This window comes from Podarcis filfolensis (genome assembly GCF_964270895.1).
Source record: "Podarcis filfolensis genome assembly, chromosome: 15".
In the NCBI taxonomy this organism is placed as follows: Eukaryota; Metazoa; Chordata; class Lepidosauria; order Squamata; family Lacertidae; genus Podarcis; species Podarcis filfolensis.
This window is the reverse complement of record NC_139618.1, coordinates 191931-205651: the sequence shown is the minus strand read 5'-3', so window position 1 is coordinate 205651 and position 13721 is coordinate 191931. Positions and strand designations below refer to the sequence as shown.

General features: G+C 50.6%; 1 protein-coding gene across 1 annotated transcript; it reads right to left on the bottom strand.

Moving 5' to 3' along the window:
* Positions 1–5926: 5926 nt before the first annotated feature.
* Positions 5927–12232, bottom strand: PROCA1 (protein interacting with cyclin A1; the record flags this gene model as incomplete). The annotated part of the gene is made up of 4 exons (XM_083589288.1): positions 5927–6615; positions 7802–7936; positions 8955–9087; positions 11416–12232. The coding sequence occupies 4 exons, from the start codon at positions 12230–12232 to the stop codon at positions 5946–5948; spliced, it is 1755 nt and encodes a 584-aa protein (XP_083445414.1). The 3' UTR covers positions 5927–5945.
* Positions 12233–13721: the final 1489 nt, after the last annotated feature.

The following is a 13721-nucleotide window of genomic DNA, read 5'->3' as shown; positions in this document are numbered from 1 at the left end:
GGCCAGGCCATGTCTGCCATCTCTCTCCTTCCTCCCCAACCCTTTCCCGTCCCCATGAACCTTGGGCCTGGTCTCTGGAGCTGTTCTGTGCAGCGGGGAGGGGGGCACGCTTCTCTTGCCTTGTGCTCTGGAGCCCCCACCAGGTGGAGTCCCTTTGTCGCTTTGTGACTTGTCCTCTCAACAATGAAATCCTTGCTCCTTGGGGTGGCTGTGTGGCTGCTCCTGGGAAGCCAGGAGGAGTCTTTGCCTCTCTAAGCACCATCTCTGCCAGAAGCTGTTTGCTCTCCTTTTCACTCTCATATTCTGGCTGACCTCCCCCAACCCACCCTGGTTTTCTCACTGTGATTTGCACAGCACTGGATGTTGCCACAATTTCCCCCCACCCTGCCCAGCATCCCTAAAATTGCTGCTTTCCATTTTGTTTCTTAAAAGAAACTTTCCCAAGCAATGACTAAAAAGCCCGCTGTCCCACCTCTGCCAGCTGTTCCCCATTCGTCTCTTTGGACGGGCCTGCTCTGGCATCCCTGCCCACTTGGTCTGCTTTGAAGCTGCCCCATTCTGCTCCATCCCTGCGTTTTGGGTGTGAGCCTGGAGCAAAGAGGCAACAGCAGCTGCCTGTGGAGTCTCTGCAGGATCCCTGTTGCCTCATTCGAGGCAGGAAAGGGAACCCCCATCCTTTCAGAAACAAGGGCAGGCATCTCTGAGGACGCCACCCCAGTCTTAACTCCTGCAGTCTAAACATAAGCCTGTTTGGGCACGAGAGCGGTGAAGCCGCTGCTTTGAATTTGGAGAGGTTGCAGGGTGCTCTTTCACAGAACCGTCAGATTGGAAGGGAGCCCCCTCTGCAATACAAGGATCACCGCTAAAGGTCAGGAGCCCTGGTGTTGCTGGAGTCCGATCAGCCCCAGCCAGCAAGGGATGATGGGTTGGAGTCCGGAGGCCTCTGCATGACCCCATGCTTTAAACGTCCACCCAGGGATCTGGAATCTCTGGGAGCTTGTTGCAACGACCACCGTCTTGTGACCAGGGGTTGATTTGTGAGGGTCTTTCCTGTGGAGAAGGGGCTGTGTCCCAGAGGAAGATTGTGGGGGTGGTAGAGCCCATTCTGTCTTGCCCAGTGCTTCAGGACAAGATAAGGCTTGAGATGCGATGCAATCTTCCAAGTATCTAAATGACTGTTGTGGAAGATGGAGCCAGCTTGCTTTTGTGATTATTAAATTTGTTGGCCACTATCTTGCCCAGGGCAACCCAAAGCAACTTAGAAACAAACAAAAAACCCACAACGGTACACTAAAATGGGTGTGTGTGTGGAAATACATTTAAAACCCTCCACTCAAAGGCCCTGTTCTCGTGTTGCCACTCTCCAGACTTCTTGTGGAGGAGGGCCTCTGGTGACAATCACAGCAGGTCGGTTCATATGTGGAGAGGCAGTCCTTGAGGTATAATAATAATAATAATTTATTATTTATACCCCGCCCATCTGGCTGAGTTTCCCCAGCTACTCTGGGCGGCTTCCAGTTGAGTGTTAAAAACAATACAGCATTAAATATTAAAAGCTTTCCTAAACAGGGCTGCCTTCAGATGTCTTTTAAAGAGAAGATAGCTGCTTATTTCCTTCATATCTGAAGGGAGGGCATTCCACAGGGTGGGCGCCACCACCGAGAAGGCCCTCTGCCTGGTTCCCTGTAACCTCGCTTCTCACAATGAGGGAACCGCCAGAAGGCCCTCGGAGCTGGATCTCAGTGTCTGGGCTGAACGATGGGGGTGGTCCTGAGCTGTTTTAAGGCTATATAGGTCAAAACCAGCGTTTTGAATCGGGGCCCAGAAACTAATTGGCAGCCAGTGCAGTCAGGCCAGGATCAGTGGTATATGCAATGTTGAATACGGGGTTCTCAAAGAGGCTGTGGTCATTATTACAATTTATTACCCTCCTTTCACCCAGAGATCCCAGGGTATTAACAGTTCAAAACAACTTGCAATCTCAGAAATAAGGCAAGACCTTTAAAAAAAAGTATGCATCTCAAGTGTCAAAAGCCAGGAGGTTGTAGACTGCAGCCAGCAAAGCTGTAGTCCCAAACATGCCAGCTGGGGCAGGTGGGAGATGTTGTCTGGCAACATCTGTATGGCACCAGGTTGTTGAAAGCTACCGTGGCTGCTTCCCATCTATTTTTGTACTACAACTCCCATCAATCCCAAACATGCAAGTCTTTCTGCTGCTCTGGAGGGCAGGACCCAAACTGATGGACTCAAATGACGGGGGGAGATTCTGACTCGACATTGGGAAGAACTTTCTGAAGGGAAGAGCTGTTCCACAGTGGAAAGGACTGCCCTGGAAGGCAGTGGGCGCCCCTTCAATGGAAGTTTTTAAGCAGAGGTTGGCCGGCTATCCATCGCGGATTCTTGAGCTGGATCCCTTCATTGCATACGGTTGGACTGGATGGCTCTCTGCCCACTCTGCAATCCTATGAAATGCCTTCACAGCATCACAGGTGTGGCTTCGAGAGCTCAGAAAATGTCTAGCAGTAGCAGCATCTGGCCATGTCCTCCTTAATTCCTTCACTCTGCATTCATTTGGGGAGAGGGGATGTTTGTGCTCTTGTTAACTGGCCGGCAGTACATCCCAACCTACTAGCAGTCTTAAATGGTGCCTGGATATTGACCATTTTCGAGCACCATGGCTCTGATCCTTGCTAGCGATGCCTTGAAAGGGGTTTTTTCCGGGGGGGGGGGAGTACCTGGTTGTGCCCTGGAGGTGGATGGCAGGGGAAAGAGTTCAGAACAGCTACCTTTGTCCTTCTGAGAAGGTTCAACCTTCTGGCCATGATGTCCTGCCTCCCCAAATGGAAGAACCACCCTCTGCTCACCCTAGTTTTAATATCCATGGTTTAAACTGTGGAACTCCCTCCCACAGGAAGCAGCAACGGCCACCAACCTGGGTGGCTTTAGAAGTTTTATTAGACCATTCCCTAGAGGAGAGGACGATCAGTGGCTCCAACAAGGATCGCTTTACTCTGCCTCCACAAATAGAGCCAGAGATGCTTCCTAATCCCAGTTGCTGAAAGCCACAGGAGGGGAGAGTTGCTCTTGTGGGCATCTTGGTAGCCGCTGGGGGAACAAGGCTGAGCTAGATGGGCCACTGGCCTGATCCAGCCGATTCTTACTGTGTTCTCTGTATGAGCTGACAGGTTCACCCTTTGCCTACGGCAGGAGCCATATCTGGTAACAGCTGTTTGACAGTGGAACAGTCACCCTAGAGAGGCGGTGGAATCCCCTTCCTTGGAGGTTTTTAAGCTGAGGTTGGACGGTCATCTGCAATGGATGCTTTAGCTGAGATTCCTGCATTGCAGGGGGTTGGACTAGATGACCCTGGGGTTCCCTTCCAACTCTACAATACTATATTGGCTCCCTACTACATTGGCTCCCAGTACGTTTCCGAGCACAATTCAAAGTGTTGGTGCTGACCTTTAGAGCCCTAAACAGCCTCAGTCCAGTATACCTGAAGGAGCGTCTCCACCCCCATCGTTCTGCCCAGACACACAGATCCAGCGCTGAGGGCCTTCTGGTGGTTCCCTCACTGCGAGAAGTCAAGTTACAGGGAACCAGGCAGAGGGCCTTCTTGGAAGTGGCACCCGCCCTGTGGAACACCCTCCCACCAGATGTCAAAGAGAACAACTACTACCAGACTTTTAGAAGACATCTGAAGGCAGCCCTGTTTAGGGAAGCTTTTGATGCATTACGGTATTTTAATATTTTGTTGGAAGCTGCCCAGAGTGGCTGGGGTATAAATAAATTATTATTATTATTATTATTATTATTATTATTATTTATTAATTGACATGTAATAGGGAGTTTCTGGACTGCAGTGGAGCTCAACTGGAAGTATTTGCCTCCCTGCTCAGAGTGGCTCTTCAGAGGTGGTTGAGAAACCCAACAAGGTGGGAGAGTGAAGACCAGATAAGCCGGGTGGTGGGGAAAGATGGGGAAAGGCTCAGGCCCGTCAGGAAGGGTCCTGGCTTGGTGGTGGGGCCAGAGCCTGGGGGTAATCCCTGCCTGAAAGCCTGGAGGGCTTCTGCCAGTCAGGGATGATGGGAGTTATAGTCCAACAACATCTGGGGACCCACAGGTTGAGAACCGCTGGTTTAGACAATGCTGGGGTGAATGGACCAATGATCTAACTCCATATATGGCAGTTTCTTGGATTCCCAATCAAATCACCCCTTTATTCAGACCATGAGGACTGGGAATTTCGTTTTGGGTGGGGAGTGCCACAGCTCTGTAGCAGAGTATCTGCTTTGCATGCAGAAGGTCCCAGGCTCTGCCCCTGATGGCATCTGCAGTTAAGGCTGGGAGAGAGCCCTGCCTGAAACCATGGAGATTCATTGCTGCCAGTTGATGCAGACAACACTGTGCTGCCAAGGAGGCTTTGGGTGCGAATCCTGCCAACTCTAGGGTTCTGAAATTCTAGATGGAACAAATCTGACTTGATGGAAGACAGCGTCCTTTGCAAAGACAAATCTTTGGCCGCAGGTCCCTAGGGAAAGAAGGAAGGCCTGGAAGCGCAGAAACTGTAAATCAAAGGTGTAAAAATGCTGGAAATTTGAGAGCATGGGCTTTAAAGGCTGCTCCTGTTGGCAGAATCTCTTTTCTTTTTGTCTGGGAGCAGCAACCTTGATTTCCCCTTCGTATCCAGAACACCAGTGGCCTTTCATGAAGAAGCCAGAGAATGCGAGGAGTGCTCAGGTAGACCATTCCTACCCAGAGCCTCTCAAGGAAGGGATACCAGTTGGCCTCCACCTGTGAGAGGTCAACATCTGGGGAGGCAGACCCCTTCTTGAAGTGTGGGGAAATGAGCCAAAAGTGCATATCCTTTGGTGGGCCCTTCCAACTCTTCGATTCTAAGGGTCCCACCACATCCTGAATGCACTTGGTGCTTTGTGCAGGATTCTGCAGCCCAAGAACCATACCTGGGTCACAACACCAAAAAAACCATGTTCTGGTCCTTTAGATTTAGCTAAGGAGGTCACAAAGGATGAGATTCACAAGCTGCTTTATTTTTCATCATAACATCATAGAATAGGAAGGGACTGTCTGCATTGCAATCCCTTGCAATGCAGACATTGATGCTAAAGAACTCCCAAGTCGAAACACAATTTTTAAAAATAAATAAAAAATTCCTTCCAGTAGCACCTTAGAGACCAACTAAGTTTGTTATTGGTATGAGCTTTCGTGTGCATGCACACTTCTTCAGATACACGAAGGCTCATACCAATAACAAACTTAGTTGGTCTCTAAGGTGCTACTGGAAGGATTTTTTTTTTTAATTGTGTTTCGACTATGGCAGACCAACATGGCTACCTGTAACTAGAACTCCCAAGTGTTCAGGATCAAGCTGTTTCTCTCTACCTGAGGACTGTCTGTCTGTCCTGGAAGAAACAAGCATTTCTGATCACTTACTCTATTTTTCAACAAACTGCAGCAGCGTCAGGGTTAGGGAGCCTTGGTCCAAAAAACCTGGGGAACGACATCAGGTTGGCACCAACTGGGCTTGGGGCTTGAGCCCTGAGGCCTTCTGCCTGCAGAGCAGCTGCTCTGCCCCCCTGTGCCCCCTTGGGAGAGCTATTGGGGTTTTGGGCGGTGGTCTTGTGTCCTGTTTTGCTTCTGCCACCTGGCAGACGAAATCCCGCAAAATGCAAGCAAACAGGCTCCAGTTTGCACGACTTGGCAGGATTTCATTCTCGAGTGCGTGTATAGACTTCCTGGGGGGGGGGGACACTTGGTGCCAGCGGACTTTGGCAGGCAAGCACCTTTTGACTGGGCAGGGTGGGTGTCAGGCACCCTCAACTCTTCCAGACCCCCCCCTCCACTGATGTTTCCCTGCCCTCCCCTGGAGGGGAGCACACAAGTAAAGTCAGGGTCTTTGGGCTCAATCTGATTCTGCCTGTTTATTACGCAGCCTGGACTGTGGAGACCTTGCCCCCCGAGTCTGGGTGGGGCAAATGCTGGGACCGTCCATCTCTCTCCCTGAGACGCCTCCTCCTCCCTTTCCTCTTCCTCGGAGGAGGCTGGACAGTGGGGGGCCTGGGGGTGGCCTTGGGCAGGGCAGTGGGCTCTCTGCCCCCTGGTTCGGCCAATCCTGCAGGGTCGTCGCCAAGGATGGCATTGAACAGATCTTCCTCCCCTAAGTCCGGACGCCCCACGGGGTCTTGGAAGTCCACCTTGGCCGGCTCTTGCTCCACCAGCTGCTTTGGGAAGGCAGCGGGGTCCTCTCTCGCCGGATGAGGAACGGTCGCAGCCTTTGCCGCCGCCGCCGCCTTCTTCAAGCCTTTCCCCCTTCTGCCTTTTCTTCCTTTGCCCTTGCCCTTTCGCTGCTTCCTGGGGGTGTCGCTGGGCCTCGCCTGGGGGGCAGGAGTGGCCCCAGCCGCTGCCACAACAGCTGGGTCTGGTTTGCGGGGAAGAGGAGATGAACCCGCCGACAGACGGAAGGAGGTGGTGGTGGTGGAAGACTTTGCCGGGGGCGGCTGGCGGGTTGCCAGCCCGTCTATGAGCCCCCCGCCGTATTCGTACAGCACCGGATCTTGCGCCACGGCAACTGCCACGGTTGTGTAGTTCTTGCACCTGGCAAAAATTGAGCAGACACAGATAACCAGGAGTTGCAGGGATTCCCTGAGCACACAGGGGAGACTTCACAGGCTGGGGGCATCATTTTGGCTCGTTTCAAAGTAGGGATGCTGAGGACTAGAAACCTGACCGCTTTTTAAAGCAGGGGTGGGGAATCCTGTGGTCTTCCAGGTGTTGCTGGACTTCAGGTCCTGTTAACCCCAGGGAGGGTGATGGGAGGTGAAGCCCAACAAATTTCCCCACCTCTGCTTTAAAATGAAAGAGGTCAAGTTTCTAGTCCTTGTGCTACCACGGCTTCAGAAGTCAGATGATTAGCTGGGGAGACGAGGTGTGTGTTTTAAGGCCTGGCAGTGCTTCTGGCACCCATAGCCACACACCTGTGACTACCACCAGCAGAATAAATTACATGCATGGAAAGAAAATGTGCATTTTTTCCATATTTGCATACAGCACATGTTTGCAGAATCTGGATTATTCTGGAGCAGGTTCCTTTTGTTTCATTTTAAGGCCAAGTCCAGCCAGCACTAGTTGCAGGCTCCCTTCTTGATAACTGATTTGAATAAATTCTGATCCTCCCAGGTGAGTTTTGCAAAAGTGCTTTTGTAACTGTAGAGCATAGAAAAGATGGAGCCCACTAAAACCAAACTGCAGCTTTTCAAGCAATGATATAAAAATCACGTTAAAGAATTTAAAACGTGCAACCTCATTGAAAACCACAACTCTACCAGCAGAAAAGAAAACAAGGCAGCCTCTGTCTTGAATAAAAGCTAGGAATGGGGAGGGAGGCAACCAGGCCGGAAGAGTTGGACAGTGGTTAGAGTGTCAGACTAGGATCTGGGTTCAAATCCCCCTGCACTCAGCCATGAAGCTCCCTGGTTGTGACTTTGGGCCAGTCACTGTCTCTCAGCCTAATCTACCTTGCAGGGTTTTAAGTGCAATAAGAAAATAGCATAAAAATCATCAACAACAACATCCCCTCTGCTCATTCCTTCCCTTGTTTCCCTCTGCATTCAAAGCAGCCTCTCCCAACTCCCAGCCCCTCTGTTTGTGCTTTGATGGAAAAACCCGCTCTGTTCTGCTGCGGCAATAATAGCAGAGCCGTTCCTTGAGCACTCATCCTGCTTCTGTTGCTCAAGTTTGAAGAGGAGGTTGCTGGGGCCAGAGAAGGAACTAAGCCGCTTACCAGACGTAGAGATAAGGCTCCACACATTGCTCTTTGTAGGCAAACTCAAAGCAAGGCACTTGGATGACATTGAAGAAGGCCTGGCCCACCACGCGGGAGGCTGTGTCGTTCACGGCTCGCAGGCATGCCTTTAACCTATAAAAGGAAGGCGGAGGAGTTTCCATTTCACTTATTCTGCATAGAATAAACATCTAGCTTTTCCATTTGAAAAATCCTAAGGGGGCTCCCAAAACACATCCTTTTAATTTTTGTATTTAATTTTTTAAAAAACCCACACTAACCTTGTGCTGTGCATTGCAGAGGGTTGGACTGGATGACCCCTGGGTTCCCTTCGAACTCTGCAGTTCTGTGCCATTGGGGATTGAACCTGGGCCCTTCTGCATGCAAAGCTGGAGCTCAAACCCTGACAACCCCCTGACATCTTGGTCTTGTGTTGTTTGAGGTTTTCTATGTTATAACACACAATAGCTGCACAGATTTCAGTCGCCTTATCTGGGCTGGCCTTGAAGATCTGGGTATTTGGAAAAAATATATGGAGGGGGAGGCAGGGTTGAAGAGGGGCTGCTCCTCCTCATTTTTGGAAACTGCAGGGCCAGAGTTTTGCATGAGAGGCAATAGCTCAGTTGGTTAGAGTGTGGTGCTGGTAACCTGCTAAGGTTGTGGGTTTGATCCCCGTATGAAACAGTTGCCTATTCTTGCATGGCACTACCATCACTAACGGGACGTGGGTGGCGCTGTGGGTTAAACCACTGAGCCTAGGACTTGCCGATCAGAAGGTTGGCGGTTCAAATCCCCGCGACAGGGTGAGCTCCCGTTGCTCGGTCCCTGCTCCTGCCAACCTAGCAGTTCGAAAGTGCGTCAAAGTGCAAGTAGATAAATAGGTACCGCTCCGGCGGGAAGGTAAATGGCGTTTCCATGTGCTGCTCTGGTTCGCCAGAAGCGGCTTAGTCCTGCTGGCCACATGACCCAGAAGCTGTACACCGGCTCCCTCGGCCAATAAAGCGAGATGAGTGCCCCAACCCCAGAGTCGGCCACGACTGGACCTAATGGTCAGGGGTCCCTTTACCTTTACCATCACTGCCATTCTGTGGTTCTGTGTTTTGGGGGCCCTGCAGAAACTTCGTCCCAAACCCCACCCCTCCCTTCCACTCACCTGTTATCGCAGTCGCAGTGGCTGATGGTGTGCCATCGGAAATTGCGGTACCCGTACTTGTAGGTGAAAGGGTGGATGACGTGCTGGCAGTGGTCGTGTTCCCGGCAGCACCTGTCCGTCTCCTGGTGAGCTCCTGAAAGAGGGCGGGAGGGATTGGAGGGCGGCAGGTAAAATTAAGAAGACCAGCCTAGGTATGGCTTTAGAAACAATGGCTCCACAAGCTCATCCCCTGTGTCCCCTGCCCTACCCCGAAAAAGCATCCTTCGGAATAGCAGCATGCATGACCCACTAAGGTAGAGGGCGACACAGTAAAATTCGCGACGGGAACAATAATAGAATTGGAAGGGACCACCAGGGTCATCTAGTGCCCAGTGTGGAGATCAAACCCACAACCCTGAGCTTAGGAGTCCCATGCTCTGCTGACTGAGCTATTCCTGCTATCGACTGCATGTCTATTTAAAATCCACTTTAACTACTTAGTTTGGTTAATTCAACAAAACTGATGAACTTGATGAGCAATGCCAGCTTTTCAAAGTCTGAGAGTTGCTTGCACCTCCAGCACTTTTTGCTGCCCCCTGGCATCTTAGCACCCCCAGGTAATCCCACAGCCCGCCTAGGGGGCACTGCCACCCTCCCTGGTCCAAGCCAAGCAGCTGCCCTCAAGGGGCTTTGGGCTCTTCCTCCGGTCAGCCCCCATCATCATCATCACATAGCTGTGGTCACAGGAGGACACAGGATGGCCCTCTGTCCTGGATGCTTTAGCTGAGATTTCTGCACTGCAGGGGGTTGGACTAGATGACCCTCAGGTCCCTTCCAACTCTACAATTCTATGATTCTATGACACATTTCTAAGAGGAGAAGAAAAAGATGTTCATTGATGACTCCAAGCTCTTTTTTAAAAAAATTAAATAAATTCATTTTTCATTTTCATTCATTACATCTCAAATTCTTAACGTTTACTATATATTCCTCCCTCCCTCCCCTCCAAGACTTCCTCCAACTTGCGTTTCTGGTTTGCTTATATTTTCACCCACTTTGCTATCTCTTAACAGAAAAGGTTATTAATAACATAACTTCAAACCTAAAAACATAAAAAGAAAATTAAATACATCATCTTATTTCACTATCTTCTAAACATTTTCTGATGCCAATAATGTGGATGGTTATTTAAATAAATAAATAAATAAATAAATAAATAGATGACTCCTAGCCGTAGCTGTCAACGTTTCCCTTTTTTAAAGGGAGATTCCCTTATTCCAAATAGGATTCCTCACAAGAAATAGGAAAAGTTGACAGCTATGCTCCTAGCTCTGACTTTCCCTAGAGACCTTAGATTCTAAGATCAATCATCATCATCAATAATAATAATTACTATTATTAACATTATTGCAATTTACTACCTACCCTGCATCCTAAGGTCCCAGAGTGGGGTGCAACTATTTATTTATTTTATTTAACTTCACAGAATTGTAGAGTTGGAAGGGACCCTAAGGGTCATCTAGTCCAGCCCCCTGAAATACAGGAATTCTCCGCTAAAGCATCTCTGACAGATGGCCACCCAACCTTTGCTTAAAAACCTTCAGGGAAGGAGAGTCCACTCTTCCTGTCGGAAAGTTCCCCCTGACGTTTAGTCAGAATTTCCTTTCTTTCTTGCAACTTGAAGCCATGGGTGCGAGTTCAAGGTGGAGTAACATGGTTCTCCCGACAACAACCCTGTGAGGTAGGTCAGGCTGACGGAGGCAGTGTCTGCTCCAAGGACACCCTATGAGCTCCATGGCGGAGTGGGGGATTCGAACCCTGGTCTCCCAGGTCCTAGCCCGACCCTCTAAGCACTACACCACACTGCCTCTCTCAAACATTGTGCTGTTCCATCCTTCCAGTCTTCAGGATGGAATGATGGAAGACTGAAGAAACCCCAACTAAAGAATCATGGCAAGAAAAATTGATGGACTACGCAGAACTGGCAAAACTGACATATAAGCTACGGGACAAGGATAACTGTGACTTTAAAGATGAATGGGAACCCTTTACAAAGTATTTGAAGACGCAGCAAAGTAAACTTGACTCCTTGGCCGGTTTTGAATAAACATTCACAAACCTTTTATTGATAATAATCAGCTAAATAGTTTGAGGATCTATACAACTGTGTAACATGCAGAAAACATCATCTTTAGAGAAATCAAAAGACTGGAACTGAGGGAAGTCGGGGGTGGGTGGGGGTGGGCGGGTTCTGTGGGGGAGGGAGGAAAAATGGGGGGGATAAGGATGATATGTTTCTGGATAATATGTTTTGTTTTAATTTTGAATAAAAAAGTTATTTAAAAAACAAACAAACAAACATTGCGCCGTTCCAAGTATCCGGAGGGCGCCAAGTTGGCGAAGCAAGAGGCTCCTGGCTGGAGAAGCCCCCCCCCCCTCCGTCCCCTCCCGCCCCGCGCCTTCTCCATCTCCCGTTAGTTACCCAGTTCTTCGTAGCTCTCCGCGATGTTGCCGGCTCCGCACCAGAGTGTCCCCGGGTAGGTGAAGCCGCGCTTGGTCCGGCGCCGGGAGGAAGCCTCTCTGCCGTCGAGGCAGGCCGCTTTAGCTTCTTCCATCCCGGGGAAGTCGGGCTCCTCCTCCTCCTGCGCCACTGCGGAACAGCGGCTCAGGAAGGCGGCCACCTCCCGGGGCTCCGCGGAGACGCTGCAGCCGCTCAGGCCGGCGCGTCGTCGGGGCGCCCAAGTGGCGCTCAGGAGCTCCTTCCCGTCGGACGCCTCCAAGCGGAGCACGCCGGCCGCCAGCGGGCTGCGGAGGACGCAGAGGGCCGCCGGGGGCCGGACCGGGCCGGATTCAGCCCCCGCCAGCAGCAGCAGCAGCAACAGCGGCAGCGACGTGCCAGGCATCGCGGCGGGAGCCACCGACGGTGCAGGCGGCGGCGGCGGCTCGCTTTCAGCACCAGGGCGCAGAGACAGCGCCCGGCGCGCCCGGCGCCTTTTAAGCCCCGCCGTGCGGTGGCCTGATCCGCGGGGAGGGGAGGGGCCGGAGCCGTCCCTCCCTCCCTCTCTCTCCCCCGCTCCAAATCTCGACGGGCTCCCAGCTTTGGGAAGCATAAAGCGCAGGCTTTTCTTAGTCCGGGGTGGCGGACGTAGTTCTTCACTTGACAGCTGCGCTGGATGGCTCAGCAGGTGCGTCTGGGCACCAGCGAGGAATCGTGGGGTGTTCGAGGCGGAAGAGACCGCAAAGGTCCAGTCCAATCGCCTGCAATTCAAGGAAGCACAGCCAAATGATCCTTGAATCATAGCTCATGGTTTTGGGCATACTTATAGTTTAGATTCCAAGAAAACACCCCAGTCGTGTCAGAGGTAGGAGTCTTCCTTGCCAACTGTTGTAAGGTTCAGCTATAGGATGGACTAGCTTGGAGCACACAGACGACTCAGGTTCTCACCTTGACATGACAACAAACATTTGTGATCATCATCTGAGGTCCAGAGAGTGGCAACATGAGAATGGGGCCTTTTCAGTGGTGGCTCCCCATCTGTGGGATGCTCTCCCCAGAGAGGCTCGCCTGACACCTTCATTGCATATCTTTAGGCACCAGGCGAATGTTCTACTTCTCCCAGGCTGATTAAACAATCAGTGGCCTTTCAAGTGTGTTTATGGGAGGGGGGTTATTGGTTTGTTTCTCTGTTATTATGCATTTTGTGTTTTCATTTTGTATTTTCATGTTGCGAACTGTCCTGAAATCTACAGATGAAGAGTGATATACAAACAACAACAACAACAACAGTTGAAGGAAGGGACCCTAAGGTCCCTTTGCAAGAAGCACAGCAAAACAGGGTGGGCATTGTGTTGGCAGTGAAAAAGTCAGAGCTGCAGGCGTGGGCGTGGCTGGTGCCCCAGATCGAGAGGCTGGCATTCCCACACACGTCTGCAAGGCATGTCACACATCCCAGCTCCCCTTGCCATAGGCCTGGAAAGGAATATTTGCAAAAATATTTCAATGCCACATAAACATCCACAACTGAATTTGATTCCAGCTGCAAAGCTGGTACTTTAATGTTCCAGATTTAAGTGGGGTCTTCATTCCAAAATCCATATTGGGGCAAAGTCTTCATTAGGCAACTAAAATGTCCCCAGAATATTTTTTTAGCAACACTAATATACGGTACTTGACAGGCTATCTCTACACCATTTGCAAAGAACAAATGTGAAAGCTTTGGCACCAACCAGCTTTTGTTTACTTCCTAGCCTGATGACTTTGTTGTTGTTGTTGTTGTTGTTGAGTTGTTTAGTCGTGTCCGACTCTTCGTGACCCCATGGACCAGAGCACGCCAGACACTCCTGTCTTCCACTGCCTCCCGCAGTTTGGTCAAACTCATGCTGGTAGCTTCAAGAACACTATCCAACCATCTCGTCCTCTGTCGTCCCCTTCTTCTTGTGCCCTCTATCTTTCCCAACATCAGGGTCTTTTCCAGGGACTCTTCTCTTCTCATGAAGTGGCCAAAGTCTTGGAGCCTCAGCTTCATGATCTGTCCTTCCAGTGAGCACTCAGGGCTGATTTCCTTAAGAATGGATAGGTTTGATCCATGGGACTCTCAAGAGTCTTCTCCAGCACCATAATTCAAAAGCATCAATTCTTTGGCGATCAGCCTTCTTTATGGTCCAGCTCTCACTTCCATACATCACTACTGGGAAAACCAGAGCTTTAACTATACGGACCTTTGTTGGCAAGGTGATGTCTCTGCTTTTTAAGACGCTGTCTAGGTTTGTCATTGCTTTTCTCCCAAG